Source organism: Halichoeres trimaculatus, unplaced genomic scaffold, assembly GCF_033239565.1.
Source record: "Halichoeres trimaculatus isolate MK-OKI-2021-1 unplaced genomic scaffold, fHalTri1.1 fHalTri1_scaffold_1, whole genome shotgun sequence".
Classification (NCBI taxonomy): Eukaryota; Metazoa; Chordata; class Actinopteri; order Labriformes; family Labridae; genus Halichoeres; species Halichoeres trimaculatus.
This window is the reverse complement of record NW_027437179.1, coordinates 35,805,361-35,830,825: the sequence shown is the minus strand read 5'-3', so window position 1 is coordinate 35,830,825 and position 25,465 is coordinate 35,805,361. Positions and strand designations below refer to the sequence as shown.

Below are 25,465 nucleotides of genomic sequence, written 5' to 3'. Positions count from 1 at the left end.
TTTCATGGTGAGGAGTTATTTCTTTAAAATAATCTCCCTGGTAGTTGCTGTGCTTTATTTGCTGCCTGTAGCTACAGCATCAAACAGCTCACGGAGACAGACAGCCTGGATTTGACACCTAACATGTCCCCCTGAGTCAAATGTCTCACACAATTTGTTCATTCATTAATGGATTGCTGCTAATTTCCTACATTTATCTCCTCTGTGTCTTTGTCTGTGTGAGTATGTGTGTGTGTGTGTTTTGGAGGACTGACACCCTCTGAGCTTGCTGCTCCCTTTGACCTTTAACACCACAGTGTATAATAACTCTTACAGTCTGACAGGTCAACTGAGGCGTCACGGCTGGCCCCTTGCTGTGGGTTAGGGCTGAGCCTTTTTATCATACTACCGACCCTGTGATGGATGAACCCGGCAACAAACTGGCGAGGGGGCTAACGGCGTAGTTCAGAGGAAGCGGATAAGGGGCTGTAACAAATAACACCTTGCTGAGCTCCAGTACACCACCTTCTCTCTTGCCACTGGCTCCAGGCTCTTTGAGACATTCTTCTCAGACTGCTCCATCAAGAACACAGACTACCTGAGTTTATTCAAACGTTGACAGTTTTCCTCTGACACTCTGATAAAGGTGGAAGTTATAATGCTGTGAGTGAAAATGGACAATGACCACTTCTTTTCGTTGGTCAGAAACAGAAAAGATAGTGGGAAGAGAAAGTCACAGGGGTGCAGTCTTTCGAATCTCAGAGCGCATGTTGGATAGCCAAGCCTTAAACTTAAGCGGAACTAAAGTTACAAAAACAGGAGTCCCTCAAGTGGCCACTTGAGTCTAGCTGCAAAAGTGAGTCAATTACCATCAAGTTCCATAAAGAAGTTCTAGACTTATCAATCAAGCGTTAAAACTTTGTGATTTCTCTGTAGTTTTAAGTTAGCATCATTGAGGCTAGTAGCTGCTTAAAGAGACCGTTTAATGTTGCTAGCTTTACTCGTCTATACAATGTTTATGTTTTGGTGCCTTTGGAAGATTGTTTTTATGTATGATCAACTTTTTTTTCAACTAAGGGTTGTTAAATACGTCTCTAGCTCAACCATCCTGTTCTGAAGTTGTTTCACAGATGCCAACCAATTATCAATTTCCTATCTTAACATATGACGTGCTAAAACTGCAGTTCTTCGAAAGCCCACTTGAGGATGGTTGCAAAAAAGCAGGAAACCACATATACACCAAGTCAAAAAGCTGACTTTTACAGAATAATTAAAACTCTATAAGTTATTTAACATACTATTTTTTCTCAAAAAAGGGCATGGTTGACTTGACTGACAGGTGGGCATAGACCCACCGGTTTACCTCTTCCTAACATAAAGGGGCTGTGAGGAGTTTGAAAGTGACCTTAAAAAATCTCCCTTCTAGATATATTCCAGATCGTAATCCACACTCTAAAATGAGATTATCAGCACCAATATTGCAGGTTAAAGGTTATTTTAAATTGCTACTTCTTAGCTTCCAGATCGGGTTGACCAGGACTGGATTGATTTACGGCACATCTAGGTCTCTATGACAACACCACGCCTGCTAACGAATCTTAGTAGTGAGGAGAGATAAAAACACAAAGATCTGTTTTTTTTCCCTGCTGAAAACAATTTCTATGACTAATTTTGTAGTGATGGTGGACAGAAAAAGGACAGAAGAGCAGAAGAAAGGTAAACAGGAGACTGATACAGGGGCTAAACTGTTTGTGATGATGTTCATTCCAGCCCACATGCAACAGTTATTCTGCAGTGGTCTGTTCAAACTAGAGAGTCTATCAATAAAATGAAGAGTGAGGTTACGTTAGCTCTGCTTGGACATAACCAGGATTCACAAATGTTACACATTATAGATTTCTCTTCTGGCACCAGACTGCCACCTGTGCTAAAGATAGACAGCTACTAAACCACATACAAACTAACATCATTCACTTGTTGTCATGATAGCCGGATATGTCCGAGCAACGTGCTGCTGATATAGCTAATATATAGCCGGCTACTACAAGGTTTGTTTAATGTCACTTTTCAAACCATAGTGCTATGTAACTGTATTGATAAATACCTTACCCCGGGGTGTTGTATCCAGTAAAAAGTTGTCTTGAACTAAGAAAATTTGTTTTGAGCTGATCTCCATTTGATTCCAAAACAAACACACAACACGCCTCGCTAAAAGTGATTTACGACAGAGTGCAAGACTAAAACAGATCCTCTGCATAGCATCTTGAAAAGAACCTAGGTTGAGTTCAGCATTTTCAATGTGACTTTGTTGACAGTGGGCTTCAAAATTTAGTAATAGAAACAAACGGGTGACATCATCAAGGCTACGTCTGTATATTTTATCATATCACAACCATAAAACTGACTGAAAAAATCCCTAACACACTGCAAGTCAAAGCTTAATGCTGATTTGTCAGGCAGTGACCAGACCAGCCTATCCTGCCGGCAGTACCTGCTTGGTCACGCAAGATAGGCGAGCTGTTGGGGAGTGGAGTTCCAAAACAAATGTTGCTGCAGCAAAAATCTTACCATCAGAAAATTATTAAACTCATACGTAACTTTGCTTTAGCTAGATCCATAACCAAGGAAGCTACGTTAGCTACTAGATAGCCAACAGCTGACATGCTCATTTAACAGCTTGCCAACATTTAAGGTTAACATCTTCACTTTGAAAAATGGGAGTCTGCAACAAATGCATGAGAAAATCTAACATTTCTTTTAAAGTTTGGTGGCAGAACTTCCAAAGTAAGGATGAAGTTATAAAGAAATATAGGCCAACATGTAGTTGTGTTGATCAGATGCTGGTTGAATGCTATTATTAGCTGTTATGCAACAGCAGCTATTGAGCTCATTAGCAGCTAAAATTAGCCACTGGGTAATTTTGATAAATTTAGTTGTTAAAGACAATAGTCAGCTATTTATATGACAAAGTTATACTCTACACAACCCTGGATTTATCTAATTGGAGGTTTTGTGTGTTGTTTAAAATTTAGGATGTGTCAGAACGTGAAGTATTTTCAAAGGTTAGCAGCAAACAAACAGAGTTCTTCAAGGAACAGGTTTTAAACCACTGTGAAGCAGAAACGGGTATGAAGTGTAACAGAAGCACATTAATCTCCTGCAGCAGAGCCATACTCTGCTTCAAAGTCACAGCAAACCATCTGCCAGGAAACTGGGAGTCAGAGGATCTGTGAGTGTATGTGACGTGAATAACGACAGAATCCTGCACAAGCTGAGGTTTTACATGCGTTCAGCATCACTGCACAACAAGCCAAATGGACTCCAGATCCGGGGTGCCTATAATGTATTTAATGGATCATTGGAGGCCAGCTTTCTGAGCCCCTGTGTTGGGATTACAAATTCTTGGATGGCATACTGGAAAAAGAAAACTGAGGCTTTTTTTTCTGTTTTAAGGGAGAGAAGCAGAAACTTTTGAGTCTTTTAAAACAAAGGGAACGGCCACTAACCAAACTTTAGGATCAGTCTCAGTAGACTATGCAGCCAGTCTTGAACTAGGCCAAAATATCCAGGGAAATACACCAGAGAGGCAAGTGTCAAAAAGATAGGCTTGTTTTGTGAGGCCAGTTTTAATTTTCCTCAGAGGTAAGCTCAGAAAGAAATTACTTCTTCAAAAAATGGACTGATTTAAATCATGCTAGTCTCTCATAGGCTATTAAAAGCATGGATATAGGATCCATGATAAAGTCCAAAAGTCGTGGACACCATATTGAAAATACTGACTTATACAAACTTTTGACTAACCTTTAATCAGGCACAAAGAAGATTTCTTACCTCCTGGCAAACAGCTTCAACTTGTCCACCTGTCAGTCAAATCAGCTGTGTGCCTATTTAAAATTTACTCTTGTATATGTTGCTATTTGGATTTATTTTATCCTAGCATATGCATTTTTGAAAGATTTATGGCCCTTAGTGTGTCCAAACCAAGCGGCAACAGTGGGTCATAAAATATGAAGCAGATGTGGAAGCGCTTCAAACTGCAGTTCCTCTAGGGTCCATTAGAGGCTGGCTCCAGAAGCAGCGGAAACCACATACACACTCATTCAAAAAAAGCAGTTCTTTTTCGCAAAATCATGGATGTGTTCAGCCAAGTAAAAGAAGCTTTTTTGTTCCAAAGAACTTGTTTCCATCTTGGCTCACACTGGAGGGGACTTTTTTTTTTTTTTTTCAATATGATGATTACTAAGTCAACAATTGCCTCAAAACTTAGCTTCAGAAACGGAGAGGATGTAATGTTCAGTCTATGATACAAAAAATTAAATTAGTGTTAGCAAGTGTTTGCTCTAGTAAAACTGTACATTTTTATCTCGGGACATGATTTGGAGTCTTTGCAGTGTGCCTCAAGTGGACAGTAGAAGAACTGCAGACTCTAGCACTTTGCAGAGCTTAAGGGCGTGGTCACACCACCCATCCAAACCATACTCAAGCACGATTGTTCCCCTGCAATGCCACCCCTCCCACCCCCTGGACACTACGGCCTGTGGTGACACTACCTCAATATGAACCAGACTTAAAGCACATGCATGGCCTGCCTATGTCATTGTGAAGCGTCTGTTTTCATGAAGTGTGATCTCATCCGAGTCAGCACAATGAGACATAGAGAATACTGCTACAACTTAAGAGACTTTAGGCTTAGGGTTGGGGTTGGGGTTGAAGCATGTTAGGGCAGTGTGATCGCTCAGTCAATTTCTTAACACCTGTCATTGCTGTATGGCCTTTAAATTTACTCACCATTACATCAACTAAAACTGCCAAACCAAAACCACCACAGTAGAAACCAATTTAGTTATTGTGAACTTATTTTTGTTGCTTGCAAAATAACACACTTGAGTAATCATTGATGTCTTAATGTGTAAAATAAGCCTGAAATCACAGACTTCTTCAACACTGACAACAAAAAGAGACATCAGGAACCCTTTCTGAGCAAAAGAGAAGTTTAGACATCTATTAAAGTTTCTCTGTCTGTCAGATCTAAGTCTTTGTCAGAGTCTATCTTTATGAAACGAACCCCAGGGAATGTGGTCACAGCTGAGACAGCTCCACTCTCGGTTTTCTCCCCATGTGATCAAATATTAGGTCCTCTGCTTCCACCTGCGCCTGTCCACTCACTGAGGAGCTGAGCGCCCTCAGCGGAGAGAAAGCTTTCCAAACCTCCTTTGATTTATTCAGTATTTGGCTAACCTTGCTCTGAACCTGCCCCATGAGATTCCCGACCAGTGTAGCCCTCCTCTTCCAGCATACGTGAACTACATGCCTCCTCGACCTAGTTCCATCCCAACATGCTGCTGCTTCTTCTCCCTCTGCTTTCACAACAGCCTGCACCGAGAATGAGAAACAGGCCCTCGAAGGAGGCTCGGGTTCAGAGCCCGTAGAGCCCTTCCCACTCAGTGTGGGTCACCTACTGATCACAATGTGCGGCCCTATCGTGACTACACAGGAGGGCATTTATGGTTCGCTGGGATTCAAATGAATCTTTATGGGCCTTGTCTAGCAGCCAAAGGGCAGGCACCATCCCAGATTTTACAGCCACTCTCTGGGGTTTGCCTCTGGTTGTTTGCTTGCTTTGACTCGTGCTCAGATGTAGGCTGTCTCTTTGTGTGTGTGGATTTGTGGTCCTCCATATTCCTTCACATCTTTATCACCACTGTTAGCAGAGCTATGGCCCTGCAAAGTGCCCATTTCTTCATGACCTACAGCAAAGATCTGGATGGGGAGATTACAACTTCTCAGATGTTCTCCAGACTACTAGGCAGAAAATTAACAAAACAATAACAGATGTCTAGTTGTGTTATAGTCAACAAAAAATACAATCAGATTTTTTTTTAGGCTGTCAGGGTCCTGTCTTTGTTACTGAAAATTTGGTGGTGGACAAACATTTGTCAGTATTTTCCAGTAAACACTGGATTCAAGACAATATCATATTATGAAAATGCTCAATTCATATAATGTTTTATATAAAATTAAAATAAAATAAGATTCCAGTGTTAATTGGAAAGTTTGAGACTTGATTCAGTTTGCAAGAGAACCTCTTTAAAAATAATAATAATAAAACTTACTACAGCTTTTCTCAAAAAATGATGATTGACATGAAATTCACTCTAATTTGAAGGATAAGTATTGGCAAGATTTGACCTTAAAGCTCCAGTGAAGAATTTCCAATTAGGTTTGAAACAGACTTATTTGAATATTGACATATTCTCATGATCCAAAGGGACAAAAAGATCATTAATAATAAATAAATCATTAATAAGAAGATTTGCTGTTTCCATGTCATTATTTTTTTTATATTTGACTCCACTGGGAGGGGGTAGGTGTCGGCTCAAATGAAAACTGCTCACTGCTGATAAATTGCAGCTTTTTCCTTTTTTTTCTTCCTTTAAACAAAAAAAAAGACACTGATAATTTTGCTGTTTAAGTTGAATTAAATCTTTGTTTAAGTGACTCTTAATTCACATGTATATGAGCAAAAGAGCTTAAACTGCTTGACCACAGGGGGCGCCAAATTGATGCAAACCCACTGTTCCACACAGCGGCTTTAAGGCAGAAATTTTGCACACAAAAACTAACAATCCTGGATCCTAATTAATCCTAATTTCCTGGATCATATCTGAGATCATGACCCATCAAGACTTTTTGTCTCAGGATTATTTTTGACTTTAAGCATAGGGCCATGGCCAGGAATCAAAACAGCAACTGTTGCAACAACTTTAGCCTATGGCACCAAGGACAAAACTTCACATTTTGTTAACTTTTTTGTAAACAATGTGGATTTTTTTGTGTATTTGTTTTTTTGTGAACAAGGGTGTTCGTATGAGTAAAAATAAAACTTTGAATACATCTTTTATCCACTCATTTGTCATCAAACTTTATTGACATAGTGCCAAACCTCAATTAATTAGGTCTAGATTTTACATTTGTCATACTATTTACAACTATAACTCATGAAATACGGTATAAAGTGGTACAAGTGGCAAAGAAAAAAATTCTTGTGAGGCTAAAACTTAAAATACAAGTCAAGTTCAAGTTCCAGTAAACTACTGCAAAATATTTATAAAGCAGCAGCTGTGTAGGTCTCTGTTTATCACTACAGGTTGAAGTGTGACTCAGGGTCAGAGTCCTCTGTCTGCGTTCACAGATTAGGAAGAACTTTCTCGCTTACAAGTCACTGTAACAGCTGTGACTCAGTGTTAAGTGAGGTAGCTGCTCATATTCATGGTCTACATGTTACTTCTAAATAAAGATCCCCGGCTTCATGATTAACCTCACAGCACGGAAGGAAACGGCACGGCCTGCGGATAAGCACAAATTTGCGCTCTGTTGCATTTTAGCTGAACATTGCTCTTTGCTCTGAGCTAAATATACTCGGTACAGTCTCAGAAGGAAAAATCAGAGCATCTCGGTACGCAAACACAGGGAGAGAAAGTATGAGCTTGGCAGACAAAGACGATTAATCAAAGTGTCTGTTTAATGTGTGAAAGCAAATACGCTTTTAGAGGGTCAAATAACTTTAAGTGTCATTTAATGCGGTGGAAAAGAGATCGGTTAGACAGATGATGGTTTTACTAAATGCAATATTTTACACAGCAGGAGTGTTACAGGCTGTGGTTGTTCTAAATGATGCTTTTTTGTTCCTTTTACTGTTATTGGTTTTTACTTTCTTTGTGTGGATTTTTCTTAGAATCAGGTCTAGACATAATGAAGAGGTTAAATATGTTCAACAATACCAAAACCTGCTTCTAATGAGGTTCAGCTCAGTGTACTATTTCCCTTTTTAACCACAGCCCTGTGTTTCAATGTGATAAACCTCACTGTGGTCGGATATTTAACCTCATCTCATTAAACTTTTACAGGTTCTGATTCTCTCTGCACCATCTGTGATATAAAAGAGAGCACAAACCCTTTTTAACCTCATTAGTTATTTTATTGCAGCCCATGATCCCTCAGGGTTTGCGTCTTTGTGGAGCGATGCAACCTGAACTTTCCATTTCCAGCTAGAGTTGGTTCTTTTCCTGTCTTTGTGCACTACAGCTCTGACTCTCCCTGAAACTACAGGTGTGAAGCACTGCAGCAAGGACAGCAGCTTTTATTGACGTGTATTTATCAGGTAAGCAAAGAGAGCTGGAAAAAACTAAGTGCTGCACTTTCTAGTCTCTCTGCTGCTTAATGAATAATCGACCTTGTTGTGTAACTGGGATTTGGAAGGAAAATAAGGCGTCTGTGTTCTTTTAAGACTCAAGGTACTCCTGACAAACAAGCAAGAACACATCACATGAGTACTGCTCAGATCAGCAGGATAGGACCAGTGCTGCTGGGTGTGCAGTTGCTGACATGTTGGAGTATGAACACCATTCATCACAAAAATCTCAATAATGTTTTTTCAGCAGCAGGTCTTTGAACCCTAACTGTACAGTTTGAAATCTGTGAATCTGAAAAATGTAAATATATTGTCTGTTCTTTTTTATCATTTATCATTCCTAAACCCAACACTCTGTAACTCCTGACTCAGTCTTGGAAGTCTAATCAGAGAGGTTGAAATTAGCGGCAGTCAGACTTATTGAGTTCCATGCATGCATTTCAAGTGTCGAGACTTTGCAAGACACTCATAAAAAATGTTGATTTCTGTTTCTGAAGTACAAATGTAGTGGTAAAGAAAATATATATACATTTCACCTCCTGTGCTCAGCTGATAGCTTTGTGGTTAAGTTTACCGCCTAAAAGCCCTTCGACTCCTCTCAGAAACAGATGGATAGCTTTACAGAGGCGACACAAAGGCTTTGTTGTAACTTGCTACTGGTGGTCTTTTCCAAGGCGCTAATGAAAAAGAGATTTTTAATCTAGAAGATGTCCTGGTTAAATGAAAGTTAAATGAATGACATCATGAAACAGCATTCCATGATTGAGATTGTCTTTTTTGTTAGATTTATTAGCAGGGTACACTGTGTTGTGCTGCTATGCTGTCACGCTATTATGTAGCTGACGCTGCTATCAGCATCTTGCTGACATACCACCTTCCAAGAAGGGCACGGTTGGCTGTGGAAACCATAGACTGAAAAAAAAAATGGGCGTCATCTTGCTCGGCTTCAAGTGAGGTCACCACAACTACACCACTACTCCCCTTGGTGGCTGGCTGCAGTGTAGGTCAAAAAATCCATCTACCCAGTCATTCCAGATGGGCTGTGGTCCAATTGTTGTGATTTTAAAATGTTATTGTGCTGCCTTGTATTCAGGTCCTTTTTTTCTGAAAAGTTTTGTTTCAGTAGTTGTGCGAGGTTAAAAATGAGACTGTACGTTGCATTTAACGATGATTGAAAGCTGCTGCTCTTGTATATTTTTATCGGGGATTGTAAAATTTGTCAGGAGGAAGAGCCAAGAAGAGATTAGACTCTTGAAAGAAAAAATATAATAAATTATTTTTGTAACCCGGATTCACTGAGATTCCCCCAGAATCCCTTACAGTCTCTACTGTGCAGACTCTGGCTGCATAACTGCTGCCAACGGCAGCGCCTGTGACGGGGTATTTTGGCTTCAAAACCGTACAATGGTAAATGGCAGGGCCATGCTGTCCACTTAATATACAGTCAATGGTGGATACACAAGTAGGATCCAACTCGCACCAAACTGTATTGATCCATACCAGACTGCTTGGTGGAAACAAAGCTTTAGAAAAAAGGTTAATGATTTCAACAAGATTCTGTTATTATTCACCTTGCTTTAAACAAAAGTTATAAATAAGATGTAATTTCCTTTTTCTGATAGACTGTCAAACTTCTTCTCAGATCAATCTTGCTGATTTCAAAACTTTTTTGCGTTTTTTTGAAGAATTGAAGTCAAGTCTCTTGAATAGTGGTTGGATTTATTGACAAAAGCTTTCTTTACTGGTAGGGATGGGTACCGAATTAGGTACTTTTAAAGGCACCAACTGAAATCTGTGAAAAGTACCGAGTACCGATTCATGTAGAATCAAAAGGTACCATGTTTAGGTACTTAAATGCATCCTTGTGACTGTAAGGAAGTGGAAGAGTAGGGGATTTTCCATGATGGACAAGAACACAGCATTGTGGTACCGATTGCCAGGTACCGGGCATTGGTACTGTATTGTTACAGATGTGAAAGGTACCCATCCCCATTTACTGGGCTGTTGCCTTGAAAAGAGAATCATCACCTCAACAAGTTATTTTGTTTTAAAAAAGTTTGAGTAAAATAAAGTCTTTTTTAAGGATTTTATAATTAATCTACAACACATTTGGCTTTTTCTAATTTTAATGGTCAGTTTTAAAACTCAAGCAGCTCCTTTCCCCTCTACAGCTAACAGAAGAGGATTATTTATGTCCCGTCATTATCTTGTCTACAATATGAGCATTTGTGTTTTTTTCCCCCCGCATAGTAAGTAAATGAGTTTAATCTAGAGAGAAAGTTTAACTCAAACAGTTCAGGTTTTGTGATGAGTTTTGCCTCAGGGTTTGATACACCTCTCTGTCTGACCTGATTCATTCACACAGTCTGGACCTCTCGTCACTCCTAAAGACAGAGTCTCCACCACTGATGAGTTCATTTTAGTTCTGGGGGATTACACCATCCCTCTGCACCGTTTTGTGACAGCAGAGAACAAACAATAACACAATTATGCCCCCCCTCCCCCCCAGCGTGCGTTTTATGTTTTGACAACATCGTCTGTCACAGTCACTGATCTCATGCTTGGAATAAATCAAAGGTGTTTCACAGAGCCGTGGGAGTCAACACCCCGACACCAAACAATGCGTGCCTCCCAAGTGTTGACTCTTCTGTTTCATCATGCACAAAGACACACAGCACGTCTCTAAAACTCCATTTATTGTCTGGTTTGGATTCAAAAACAAGTTAAAAGGAGAATAAAAAAGATGTGTAAAAACAGACTAAAACAAGTGTCACAGAAACTTCTAGAATAACTACTGCTTCAGAACTACACATGGCTTCTGTTCAGGGAGAGAATGGCATTCAGTCCTTCATACTATACACACACGCCTGCACACATGCATACAAATGGGACCAGGCGTCGTCCTGCAGGAGCAACCACCTCTCATGTCCTCTAAGTGTTTATCTTCACTCTGGCATGGGGCCTCCTCCACTTCCACATGTTTTTAGGTCCATATTCCCTTCATTACACCCAAGAGCTGCTCAGGTCGCTCTCACATGTTGTGCTCATGTCCTCCCTTTGAACGTGTTCATGCAGGTGTAACTCCCCGAAAACTTGTGGATTTCTTCAAGTGCGACTTGTGGCATGAAGCTGGAGAGTGAAGGGAAACCAAAGAGAGAATAAGAAGCAGGAAAGAAAAAGAAGATACTGAAAGCCAGTTTTGAGAGGGAAGTTTTTGTTTTACCTTTTTAGAATAACAAGTGCGTGCATCGTCCAGGGCAGGTAAAGGAAGGCTTTGTCGGCTCTGACAGCATCCACAGTCCTCTGGGCAACCACCTCAGGTTTGAGAGGTGGAAAGAGCTGAGGAAATCTGTCGATGAAAGGACAGTATTTTAGATAAAGTGGTAAAAAATGAAAGGTAAATGGACTTAGGGCCTCTACATTCTTTCTGTGCACTCAAGACACTTTAAACTGTTGTGTACTTGGACTTATTAATAGTGAGAGTCCATGGCGCCAAACTAGGCACTAACTTCTAACAACCACTGTGGACTTCAGATGTAACATGCCGCTTGGGTTTGGAGTTCTGGTTCAGGGGAAAGGGTGGGTTTTAGTTGGGGTTGTGTTTTTTTTTTTTCCTTTTTTCTTTAACTCTCTAAGTATCTCTGTCTCTATATTTATTATTAGACCTGTTTACAGGGAAAAAAAATATTAACAAAAGCCACTTTTAATTGGTCTCAAGTCAATGATGGTGGAGACTGCTATATGAGAGGAGCATCAGTATTAGTTAATCTCATTTATATACATTCTCACAACACCTGGAGCAACAGGGTTCAGTGTCTTACTCAAGGACACTTCAGTGTGTGACTGCAGGAGCTGGATTAAACCCCAACGTCTTGATTAAGAGACGACAACTCTACAACTGAGCTGCAGCTGCCACCAGGGAACAAAGTGGGGACCTCTTGGCTAATAAGCTCTTTGGTGGACATTCTAACCCTTTTAGACCAGATGCAAATTTACACGTAATAACTTTTAAGGCAGGATGCGACATGTCGAAGTAGAAAGTTTGTTTTAATTTTTGTTTCTTATGCCACATAGTACGTTGCATCTGGCCTTAAAGGTGTAAATGCATAAATGTTGTACCCAGTAAAAATGGGTTAATGCAAGTTTATAGAGCTCCAGGTAAACCCACACATGTACAAAACTCCTAAAAGCTTCTCAAGTTTGCCAGAGAGAGCTACATGTATGAGCATTAACAGCACTCTGCATAAAGGGACATCTTGGCGTCTTGTAAATGATTCCTCTCCATTAACCATTGATTTACTTCTTTACCCCCTTTTTGTTTTTCTCCCAGGTTTGCACCATATGCAAGGTTTAAGTTATCATTCCTGTTTGCTCATGATGATATTTTCTTGAACTTCTTTAAAATTTCCACTGTAGCAACTGCAAAAACTGTCAGGCTTATGTTGCTTCGTCCACCCGCATGTTGCAGACTGTGACTTTTGCCGCATGCTTTTGATTCCATATCCTCCCTCAGTCCTTACTGCCCTGCCCATTAAACACTAGGCCCCCAGTGCAGCATTGCGACTTATCATCAATAAACCTATTATTCATCTCTTCTTTCAGGAACAGTTTGAATTTTTTCTCTTGCTCAAATAGTTGAAGAGTTACGGTAATGAGTACAGCTTGCACCAATTATGGCCTCTGATTGTAATATTGTTGCACCCTGATTCCTGTGCAGTACCATCGCACCCAATATCGCAGTAGAGCTTGTTTTTTGTTCTTTGAGAAGCTGTTTGAATTTTCTTGTTAACTTAAATGGTTGAGGAGTTACGGTAATTTAAAGAGCACTTGTAAAACCGGGGAGTTCAGCTTTGAGATATCAACATTACGGCTAACTAATTTCATCTTGTATACCAATGTTGGTTTGACTATTTGTTGAAAGAGTGAAGTTTATGATCATGAAGAGGCAAGAAAGTCAAAGAAATGTAAATAAGAAAATTCAATCTCATGGCAAAGTTGGACGACTAAGTCCAGACTTGTGATTTATTCTAGGGAACAAGATTAAAAAACACCCAACTTTGTCGTGGATCAGTCTAATCTAGAATGAAACCATGTGGAACATCCTTACACACCTGACTCTCATGCCCTGGAACATCTCTGTATTGGTGTGAAACGGCAGCACGGTGGTGCAGCTCACACCGGGACAGTCCAGCAGACCGAGCGTCAGACTCTCCATGAAGGCCAGAGACGAGGCCTTGGACGTGCAGTAGTCTATGGCTCCTGGGATTGGGGACTGGGACAGGATGGAGTTTATGCACACCACATGGCCGTGCTGCAGCTCCAGCATCCGAGGAAGGAAGGCCTTTGTTGTCTGGAAAGAATGAAATGGGAGAATAAAGACAAGGTGGAGGAGAGTGAGGTGAATTATATTCAGAAGAAGACACAAGAGGAACAGACTCGCAGTGTAACCAGAGATTAAATTTCCATTTCCATTTAGTTGATAATTGCATTTCTGTCTGCATACGACACAGTCTTTTCATCTCTATTCAAAATAGAAATGCCAGGAGTTTCAAAACCCCCTCTGATGTTTCAGGAGCTGAGGGGGGATTTGGAAATACCCCACTTAACCTGCCTTTATAGCAGCTGTGATTGACAAGTCTGCGTTCGCCTGCAATAAATGCTGCTGTGCTGTAACCAATGGAGGAAAATGATAAGGGTAATCTGCAGGGAGGAATTCCCCTCCTGCTTCACTGTCTCAAAGTCGTCTTACCCAGAACTGTCCCATCGTGTTGATGTGCTGGGACTTCAGGAGGGCATCATCGTCGCTGTCCATCAAACTTTTCCCGTGGACTACCGCTGCGTTGTTCACTAATATCGTGACATCTCCGACCTGAGAGCCAAAAAACATAACAATGAAAGAGGAGTCAGAGACCTTGAGTGTTTTTTTTCTGTTTTATCTTGTTCAGAGATTTCACCAGATGGGGGACACAAGATTAAGGCTGCAACGATGAATTGATAAAAATCGATTAGTAAAAGTGTCAATGTTTTTCCATAAACAATGCACTATGCTGCATCATTACTGTATTAGCTCGTCTTCAGTTGATTTGTCTTCTTCCTTTTTGTCGGATTATTTAGCGGTTGGTAACCAGCTGAGGGTGCATTACTGCCACCTACTTGACTGGTGTAGATTACCTGGGCTGTGGGGCTGTATGTGTCACATGTAAATAGATCAGCGTGGCAGAGAAGAAGCCGAACCGGCAATTGAGGGTAACAAGTAAACACAATGTTTTTTAAAAAATCCCAGAGTTTGGGAATTTGTCATGCTGAGTAAAAGCACACAGCCTGTTAATTGACAAAAATGACCCTGCATGGCACGGCAGTATGACTGCAATGACCCAGCACCTAAGACGCAAACATGTTGGGCTCATTGATGACGAGCCAGGAGTTCAACAGTGAGGTGAGGCGCTACAGAATCCCACATACATGTCTTTTATATGTTGTGAAATACATGGTTTGTCTTTAAGGACTCATTTTGTCTTTTTATTAAATCATTAACCTGTTTAAAAACCTTGAGGAGTTCATTAAACTAACGTTAGCATTAGTGTTAGCTGCTACAGATACTGGTAGGGCAGAGGGGATGAACTGCTTGACCTGCAGGTGAGAAGATTGAAGACACAATTTTATTTATTTGCCTTTCTGGCCCACTAAGTTCTTCATCTGCTGACATAACAATGTATTTTCTATTATTTTGCCCAAACTGTTGATTCTGTAAGTGACAATACATTCGTTTTATTTGTTGTATTTTATGAATTTAGCATCTGGTTAGCTTAAACTTTGTTCAAATATGTTGTTTCTTGGAATATATCTTTAGGCAAAAAATAGTCATCAACTAAAATAACAATGCATGTTTAGTTTTGCAAATTTCATTTTTATGCATTCTCATCCTTTTTTTTCCGATTCATTGATTAATCGTAAAAATAATCATCAGAGTAATCGATTATCAAAATAATCATTAGTTGCAGCCCTAGTTTGAGCTAATGTAAAAGCTATGTGTAGTTGTTGGATTTATTAGCAGGGTCCACTGTGTTGAGCTGCTATGGTGTTGCACTATTATTTAACTGCTAAATCGTAAATATAATCATTAGAGTAATCGATTGCTAAAATAATCGTTAGTTGCAGCCCTACATGAAATACTGTAGATAGATAGATAGATAGATAGATAGATAGATAGATAGATAGATAGATAGATAGATAGATAGATAGATAGATAGATAGATAGATAGATAGATCGATAGATAGATAGATAGATAGATAGAATTTATTGTTATTGTGACATACAGAGGCATTCAAGAGAAAGAGCATGTTTACCTTTTCTCTAACCACCTTCGCTTGCTTGTAAACTTCCTCCCGATTGGCCACATCACACAGGAAGTAGTGGCACTCTGTTCCCGAGAGGGAAATCTCCTCAGCTGTTTCCTTCAGGCACTTCTCAGTCCTTCCCCACAGGATTACCTATCAAAAAGATTTTTTAAAAAAGGTTAAAATCACAAAGCCAGGCCTAAATATAGGAGAAGAAGTTTGTTTTCCTCGACCAAACATTGTGTTTGTTTGTGTAATATTTCTGGCAGAGAGGCCAGCTGTAACTCTGGAGGTCTTTGGGCAGTGATGCTCTTTTCATTCAGAGAACAGAGAGGCCATTTTCACTCAAACAAATAGTTCTCCAGCAAGATTAAAGGCTCGGGGGTTGCTGTGTGAATGAACTGTCTCTTCATCCACTCGGAGACTAAATGAAGGCCGGTCATTTGAGCAGGGAACATGAGGTTGGATGGAGGTAGGCTGGGGTGGGGGGTTGGGGAGGGACTAGTGATTGGGCAATTAGATCTGTCAGTCTTTGGGGTCAGGGAAAGGTAATGAAATCAGGGGGTGAGCCCTCCTCATCTCTCAAACACAAATTCTCAAAGAGATTACACGGCCTGTTGGGCAGATGAGCGCCGTCGTTTCTGGTCAGGGAGTCTGAAAACAGTGCGTGTGTGAAGTGCTGAGGACGCTGGTGTGGGATTTGGCCAGCCGCCCGTGACCAAGGTTAATATTTGAGCAAAAAGTCTTGTGGAAAGTGATATTGTGTATGTGAGACAGGCAGGAGAACTGAGTGCGTGTCAGCAAACACATACAAAATGTCTCTTGAAATGTGGCTTCATATGATCACACAGCGTCCTTTGTGTTAACTGAACCTCCTGTTTTCAAAAAGTGCCAATCCTTAAAAAATTCACTCAGCTTTTTAAAAGAGCCAAACATTACAAACTGCCAATGACGGTTTGTTAATTTGCTCAGTCACAACCCTTAAAAATCACCAAATTAACGCACGGCTCTGCACTCTTCATGTGTCTGAAGCTAATAGCCTCAGAAGTAAACCAAACATGGAAACACTGACACTTAAAAGCTCCAGGGACGCCACTGATTGCAGTCTGGAATCTGTCCTTTATTTCTTTATCAGATCTGAAGCAATAAGGGTTTGGCTCAGTGTGTGAGCCGCCCTCGTGTGAGTTGCCTTTGATTGGGCTCTCTGTTTGCTTCATTTGCGGGCCCGTTAAGGTAATCAGCGAAGGCAGACAGGGCTTGATAAATAAGCGAAAGCTTTTAATAGGATTTGAGCCCTTACAAACAAAGCTGACAGCTCTCATTAAAAGTCAGCACTCAAACTGTGCTCTCCTGCTTAAATGTTATTTAATTCATTAGGTTTATCACCCGTCACAACACACAGGACCCTCAGAACAAACAAGCCTGGGCCAAATTGCTATCTGGAAAGAAACAGTAAGGAACAGTTTTTAATTGACCTAGCACAAGCCGCCTCGGCTTTCAGAGATAAACCATTGATTGTTCTAACAAAGCATGTCGAACAAGATGCAACATGAACATGAGCAGCAAGTAAAAGCTCTCTGATCAGCAAATTACTGCTGCAACGCTCAACCTGAAGAGTTACGGTGAGGAAGACTCCATTCACTGCTAAAGTCAGGTTTTTCCCTGGGATGAACTGGGGAAAGAATGCAAAGAAAGGATAAAGATAATCCATGTTTTTTGCATTGATGGTTACAACAAATACTAGGACCAAGACTTTAATGTGAAACCTGCAGATTTTGACCAACAAGGCAGCACAAAGCTTCGCCATTTGTCAAGTTACATCAAGTTTGTTAGTAAGGTACCAACATTTGCTCCACCTTCTAAGCTGATGGGCCTTCACGTGAATTTTTTTCAGCCCCAAGCAATTTGTTCAACTTTCAGTCATTCAGACTGAAGGTGAAAGCAGGATTAACCTCTCCAACTCTTAGTCTCAAGGAATAGAGAATGTTAATTTAAGACTTGCATCCTACTGGATTGGATCGGTATTGGCTGGTATCAAAGCCCAGGTATTGCTGTGGGAAAAGATGGAATGGCTCATCCCGAGTATACATACAAAGGGTAGACTGTAAAGTTCATAGCCCGACTAGGAAGGAGTTATGTCATAGCAATGAAGTGGCATGCATGAAATTAAACATTTTCTGTCACTTATGGCATGGTTAATTTTTCAACACGGTCCATGTTTTCTTGGGTTCTTGCCATGACAAGACGTCCAGACCTTGGGTCATTTTCACGGCTCTCCCTACCCCTCTTGAATTCAGCCACCCACTTTTTCACAATTGATAAAGCTGGAGCATCATCCCCTAATGTAGCAACCATGTTGACGTAAATTTACAAAAAGTGCCAAATTTTATCCATATTCACAAAAAGTCTCTGGTTCTACTTTTCAAAGTCCTCAAACACTGCATCAGCGTCAGTTAATCTGAAAATAAACCATGCTTCAAGAAAATGTTGAATTTAATGTATACCAAGTTTCATCACTATGGCATAACTCCTTCCTAGTCAGGCTACACACTTTTCAGCCCTCCCTCGGAGAAGAAAAAATGGATGCCAGACTGTATCATTTAAATGTGTACAAAATTTAAGCGGATGTAAATTCAGCCGTTTTGAGATGTTTACGTGTATTTCAAAGTCAAATTTTAGTCAAGCTAGCCCAAAAGATGCATTTTTTTATTTATGTAAGTATCTGATTCTGTACAACCATAGCCTGTGCTCACCTATCATAATTCTAATAATAAGAAAAATATTCATAAAGCACCTTTAAAACATTGTTTTACAAAGTGGTTACTTAATTAAGAAAAAGTAAAATAAATAAATTAATTAATTAATTAAAACAAAGGCCAGAGAGCTTATCAACACCCAACCGAACTTGCAATCGAATGATCTTGATCATCGGGATATTGATATAAATGTGCTTAATAAGATAAAACGTAAGAAATCCAACAGCAGGAGAAAAAAAAAGTGCACTTAGCTGAAAATTTCTTAAATTTTCTGGTTATGGGGCATGTGTGAACGTAAATGGTCAGTGTTAGCATTCCAGCTTCACTCAGACTTGTTTTATCTGTTTCGTCAAAAAGACGGTTTGAGTAAATGCAGCAGGTAAATCTGAAATTTACTTAAATCATGTGGACACATGATAGTTCTGATGTGCAACCAGAGCGACTCAACTTCCTCTGCCATCTTTGATACAAAGTACAAGGTGACTTATTCCCCTCCTCTGTCAGACTAAGAGAACTTCATGCTTTAAGGGACCTGTGTGAATGAGCAATTTTGAAAAAAAAAAAAAAAAAAAAAATCAGGGGCAAAGCTCTTGGACATGTCCAGATATTTTCAGGAGATTTTTAGTTACTCCAGCAGAATCTCAGAAACTCTCTATCTCCAGGATATAAATGTATTGGTGGGTATGAACCCTCCTTTTCACACCCATTGTATGAGCCAGCAGAGAGGCAGCACACAGAGGGGGCAGCAGGAGTTCAGGAGGCAGTCGCCTGCCGCTGTCTAATTACTGCGGAGACAGCAAGGTCAGTCGCAGGGCAATACCCAGCTGGGAGCGGTGTGCTTCCCGCCTCCAGCACAACACGCACACCCACAGAAAACCTGCTGTCAGAGCCTCCTCTCTTTGGTCCATCTCCCTTGCAGTGGTCTCCTTATGTAATCTTACCAACCACATAAAAATCAATGTTTTCTGCAAACACTTTCTTCTGGAGTTGTTTCCATGGTGCAGAAATATTCTATAAAAGGAGCTTTGAAGAAGAATGCTGCTCTAACTTGAGCTATTTACTGGGATTGTTCTCAAAGACCTCTCGCTGTGCTCTGAACTTGGATGCTGTTTTTGAAAACACATTGCTCTGGTTTATTGTTTCTGAGCTTCGTTCTGCAACACTTCCTCCTCTAACTGCACACAAGAAGACCTGGCACCCCTCCTGAGTCCCCAGCTCACAATCTTGCTGGATTCTTTCATCAACGCTGTAGTTAGTCTTCCTCACACCGTGAAAACACCAAAGCCCGAGCTGAGGAAAAAGGAAATTCCGGCTGCCAATCACAAAGGGGCTCGAACAGGGGTGAGAGCAAGTTCGTGGAGGTTATTCCCATTCATAATTAGAGCCCTGTATCCTTTTAGCATCTCTTTAGGCAGGGAGTAATTGTCAAATGCGTTACCCCAGGTGTTGTTTTCAAGGCCTTCACACCTTGATAATACCCAACAATGAGGTGCTGAAAAGCGTGGTGACATCCTTTGTTGTGCAGCTGCAGAGTAAAGCTTTTAAAACACACCGGTTTCTTCCAGCTCATTCCCCGAGGAGATGGCATTGAAAGACAGGGGAGGCAGTTAGTGTTTCACTGAGCTTTTAGCCATGTTTTCAAGCTGCTAAAATTGCGCCTTGAGAGAGCATCGGAGACGTGAAGCCCGTGTCACACATGTAGGGATAATTATAACCCACAGCTTTTAGTCGGGCCGCTCAAGGCTTTCTAGCGGGGAAATTACCGCCTCGTTCTTCCATGTGTAATAACGACTCCCATCTGAGGTGATCAAAAATCGAGCTGCTCCGTATTAGCACATTACGGCTAAAAGGGACACCAGCGGCTCATCAGGCACTCAGCTGTGTAATGTTCACCCACTGGATTGGTAGATCAACCGTAGCTTGAAATGATGATGGAAACAGAGCCTGACCTGCTGCGAGGAGGAGAAGTGTGTGTGCAGATAGTGAGGCATCACAGGCCACAGTGACGGCTGCTTGTTAGGGTGAGGGATGGTGAGGGGGGAAGGGGGGTTTTCAGGAATGGGCAGAAAGAGATGAGAAGTTTTATGCTGATTTCAAGCAACCATGACATGCACTGGATTATTTTGGCCACTCATATGTAATCTGTGGAGAGTTCCTGATTATATGTCTTGTGAAAAACTATGACAAATTCCCTTTTTTGTGAATCTGACTGTTTGTTTTTAGCATTTTAGAGCATATGAGTTTTTTTTTTTTAAACTCATCTCACATTTTTGCATAATAGCAGTGTTTTGAGGAATGCTAAGTTTGTATTAAGCATTAAATGTTAAATTAAACACTTTTAAAAAGCTTTTTAAACCCATTTTTATTCTTTGGTTTTTAACCTCGGTGAGACTTAGTTTCCTTGCCTGGTTGTGTTCCCTTTTATTTTCCTTTTTTTTTTTGCAATAAGTTGTTTTTAGTATGTTGCATTTCATGTGTCTGTTTTTCTTGCCTTTTTTCTAGTTTCTAGTTTCTATAGTAAGAAATAGGGATGGGCTATTTGGGGCCAGGGCTATTTGGGACCGAATTAGGTACTTTTATAGGTACCAACTGTCAAAAGTACCGGGTACCTATTCACGTAAAATCAAAAAGGTACCAATTGAAGGTAACTGCATCCTTGTGACTGTGAGGGAGTGAAAGAGTAGGTGATTTTCCATACTGAACATGGACACAGCATTGCAAGTTTATATAACCTTATAAATATGTTAAATTGAAAAGAAAAAAACATATTCTGATATTAAACAAATTGACATTTTTTACCACATAAACACAAAAAAGTAGCAAATATTGGTACTGTTGAGTACCGGTATCAATTACCAGGTACTGGGCAACCGTACCATATCGTTTCAAATGTGAAAGGCATCCATCCCCTCGTAAGAAACCCAGAAAACAATATGAATCTTTACATGAGTGCGTATTTTCAAACATCATCACCGCCAAACTACATGGACTACAGATGTTACACCGCAAAAACTGAACTCTAAACAGCATTTATTGGTTCATTTTTTTAATGAATGTCGTCTTATTAGGATTAATATAAGCCATATTCAAATGAAAAGTACAAAGAAGCCCTGTTTTCAGATATTAAGAGACAAATTGACACCTTATACAAAAAGATTAATGTCTTAAAACAAGAAACTTAACGAGCACATTTTTCTTCAGGCATCACTTTGTCATTAAATATCTTCAAGTAAGACATTTTTCTGGAATTGTCAGGTAAAAATGGCTCATATCAAGTTTAATTTGAAATATTTGCCCAAATAAAACATAAACACTTGCTCAGATTTCAGTTTTGTTAGCGCAACACGCTCATAGCCAACTCTGCTGTAGCGAAAGGGCTGTAAAAAGCCCCCCCGCCAAAATAAAAGCACAGCTTTTTTTGTAATTTTACTACTGCAGTTGTGCAACCATGCAAAATTTAGCCTAATCCTGTTGATATTTCCTCCTTTTGCAACATTTGTTATTGTTTTAATCCTTTTTATCTTTCTTTGAGGAGCAATGCACGCCTCAAGCTCACATGAATCATCCAATATGAATTAAGTCGAGTTCAGTTGAGTTGAGGTAACTTTATGATCTATAGGACAGGGTGTTACACACTTGAACGTCTTCCAGAGAGCAGTAAAACCCTGAGTAACAGCATGAAGAGTTCACATCAACACCCATCTGGGAGAAGATGATGAAATACAACTTCAGTCTCGTAGTAAACAAGTCAGTGCATTGTGTCTCTGATATGTTACCTCTCTGAAGATTCTGTTATTAAACTGATGTGAGACTGTGCTGCTCGCTTTTTGTTCATTTAGTTTTGCACATGCAGCCATAAAAGGCTTCTTATGTCCTCTTGATACAAAGAAAATAAACTCTAGTCTGGTTTTCATTAGATGCAATGAGGACTCTTTGTTTATGTTGCGATATGTTGGCAGAGTTTACGACAGAACAAAGCGTGGTCACTAATTGGTCTGACCTTCTAATGTGGTAATAACAGGACATGCTTTGAAGCATTCTCGAGCACTTCCTCCACAAACACAAGCTGGAATAAATGTCCTAACCACACTCTGAATCCATCAATAACACACTCTCCAGACCTGTCGCTCACACCAGAACCAGCACAGACCCTATCAGAGTGAGTGTCAGCCACATACAGCTCTTTATCACTTCAATCAGGCAGCCAGGCAGTGCAGACCTGCCCTCATGTTGACCCCAGGTTGTTGAGCAATACTTGGAGCAAAATTACGGGCAGTGCTTTTGGTCTCACTGGACCAATAGGCTTCTGAGAGGTTATGATCCCTGCTTCCATAGAACAGTGGAACAACAATACACCTGGGAGAGGGTGGACAGGACTACTGGGAGGGGGAGGTGTGTGGAGGCAGGAGGAATAACTTGTACTGGGCACACATTGAAGATTCAGCATGCCTCAGGAGAACAAAATAATTACTCTAACTTTTTTTTTTGTTTCACCTGAGATCCTAAAACTCAATAATTTGGAACTAAATATAACATATGAGCTGAAACGGGCCTGGAAGTAGGCTGAAAACACTTCATGGGGACACAAATTGATATCTACAAGAGCTTTCTGGTCCAACAAGCAATTTCAAACGTATCAAGTCATTATTTATGCAAAATTTAACAAATATAGACAATTTCAGAAGCTGGGTCAGCTATGGTAGATATCAACAGTGTTTAATCCTTTTTGAAAATACCTTCAATTCATTTTCTCTCCATAAAGTTGTGATTTATATGGTTAATAATGAGGCTTTGTCGAGTTTAGCTTTACGCATGTGCAACAGGTTGTCTGTCAGTGTATGAATTTACCTTTCTGGCCCCCTGCTTAGCGAACTCTTTGGCCAGGTGACGCCCGATGCCTCTTCCCCCTCCGGTGATCAACACCACCTCCTTGGTCAGATCCTTCCTCCTGCCGGGGAACAGAGCTGACAAACTTGCCCTCACGATACAAAAGATCATTTGCACCGGGAAAAGAAACATACGACACGCGCTCTTCAGCTCCATCTCGGGGAAGTGCTCACGCGCTCACGACAACTACAGTGCTTACGCTGCAGCAAGTTTTACTGAAAGCGTCCAAACAGCGACTTATGAGCTGCTGCGAGTCTGTCTGCATGAACATAAAATCATGTGCAGCGTCAGAAAGTGCTGCATGAGTAATCCATCCGCGTAAAAATGTTAAAAATAGCAGATGTGTGTGAGTTCAGGGAGCGCTGACATGTCAGTCGATATGGATCACGCTCTCGAGTGTGTGTGATCAGTCATTACGCCTGTCAGGACGCACAGACGTGAAACACAAGTCCAGGCGACGCTCCGCTGTGTGCGCTACTGAAACCGCTTCGCTTTGGAGTTGTTGTGTTGCTGTCCTGTTCTGGTCTGCCTTATATATCAGCGCCTCTGCCCCGGCTCCGGTTCCTCCACCAGTGAAAGGACCAGGATGCACCTAAAGGAGAGGTTTGTAAGGGCATTAATCCTGATTGACATGTTAAGTGGGGATGAATATTTCGCTCCACAGTGCCCGTCTGCCCTGAGTGGCTGCGTACTTCCCCCTTCTCCACCCCCTTTCATGTGTCTACAGAGGTGGTTCTCAACCTGTGGTCCGAGGCCCCCCAGCGGTCGCTGTAACTGCGTCCCAGGTGGGTGCCTAAATCTTGTTTGCACTGGGTTTAGGATAATTTAACTGACCTGAACTTCACCTGGCTGCATGATGGGGGGGGGGATAATGATGCAATCAGATTTAAAGGTAAAACGACCAAACCAGAATGCTATTAAGGAATGTTAAACACAAGAGAGAGAAAATGAGAAGAGCATTAAAAAAAAAAAAAAAACAAACTTTTGAATTAAAAAAAAGAAGTAAAAATGTTGATGCTCACATTGCATCCATTGTCTTACAATAGAGGAGTGTGAGCAAAAAGAGAGACAAGTTTTTGCCTTTTTTACTGCCTCACATCAGCAGGAGAACTGCATGTGCAAAATCCAGTAAACAGAAGAGCTCAGATATTTCCACGTTAGGCAAGTGTTTATGTCTTTTTTTTTTTTTTGACTATGATGGTCTTATTAGACTTTATATGAGCTATCTTGGTCTGGCAAGTGCATAGTACTTTGAGCAGTGGCCAATTTCATTCTTATGAAGCATCCTTGTTGTCTTTTAATTCCTTTAAATAAGACTTTTTTTTTTTTTTACTTCTTTGAGACATTTCAGGTGAATGAGGTTCCTATAAAGTCTAATATAACAGGTTTTTTTTTTTTTTTTTTTTTTTTTTTTTTTTTTACCAAAAACAAACACAAACACCTGCTTGAATGTCAGAATTTGCAGTAAAATGGGGTCATCACTGGCTCTGGTGTAGGTTGTAAACTGTAGTTGCATTTTAATATTAATCATATTTCTGTCAATATTTCTTCTTTCACCCTCTGTTTGTATTATATCCATCCCTTTTATACAACATACAGGCAACACTAGGGTGACAGACAGTAGACCCTGGTTTCACCTGGATCAAGCTGTGGTTCAAGTTTTGTGTCGAGAGTCCTCTGAATTTAAACTACCTGTAAGAATCAACTGAAGTATTGAGGTTAACAAAGCTGTTTCCTTTTTATTGATGCTCAATAACGGTACGTCTGCAGCCTGTGCCCAGCTTAATGTATGGGCATATTCTGCTGTGTGTCGTCAGTTAGGTCACTATGGAAGCTAGCGGTGCCAAAAGAGCCTAAAGAGTGTTTTAAGCTTTCTTCTTAAAGCAACAGGTGCCTAATGTGGTGCATTTTCCACACATGTGAATTACCTAACTCTATACTACACTTAGGCACTTAATCTGACCCTTCTACTTATTGTCCTCAGGGGTAGAATGAGTCAGAATGTCTCAGACCCAGCTCTTAGTGAAATTTTTTGCTGTGATTAATTGTGGTTAGTTATGGCTACATTATTCTACATCCACAAAATGAAAAAAACTTCTTGCACTTAATGGCAGCACCTGCAGCTAAATAACTTTGTTGCACTAAGGTTTTCCTTTCTGTCAAAATTCTTGCCTGTGTTGTACGTCGCTTTGGACAAAAGCGTCTGTTAAATCAAACTGTAGAACTGAAAACATTACAAGTGTCTTTTTTCAGTCACATGTGTTTGAAATGCTAACATATAAAGCTAAATGAACACAAGCTAACACATGTGGTG

At 40.5% G+C, this 25,465-nt stretch overlaps 1 protein-coding gene across 1 annotated transcript; it reads right to left on the bottom strand.

Moving 5' to 3' along the window:
* Nucleotides 1-10,849: 10,849 nt before the first annotated feature.
* On the bottom strand, nt 10,850-23,824 carry dhrs3b (dehydrogenase/reductase (SDR family) member 3b). Its single transcript, XM_074669391.1, has 6 exons — nt 23,113-23,824; nt 15,518-15,661; nt 13,920-14,039; nt 13,282-13,520; nt 11,394-11,519; nt 10,850-11,299 (listed from the first exon to the last, which is right to left on the bottom strand). The coding sequence occupies exons 1-6, from the start codon at nt 23,305-23,307 to the stop codon at nt 11,215-11,217; spliced, it is 909 nt and encodes a 302-aa protein (XP_074525492.1). The 5' UTR covers nt 23,308-23,824; the 3' UTR covers nt 10,850-11,214.
* Between the last annotated feature and the right edge of the window lie 1,641 nt (nt 23,825-25,465).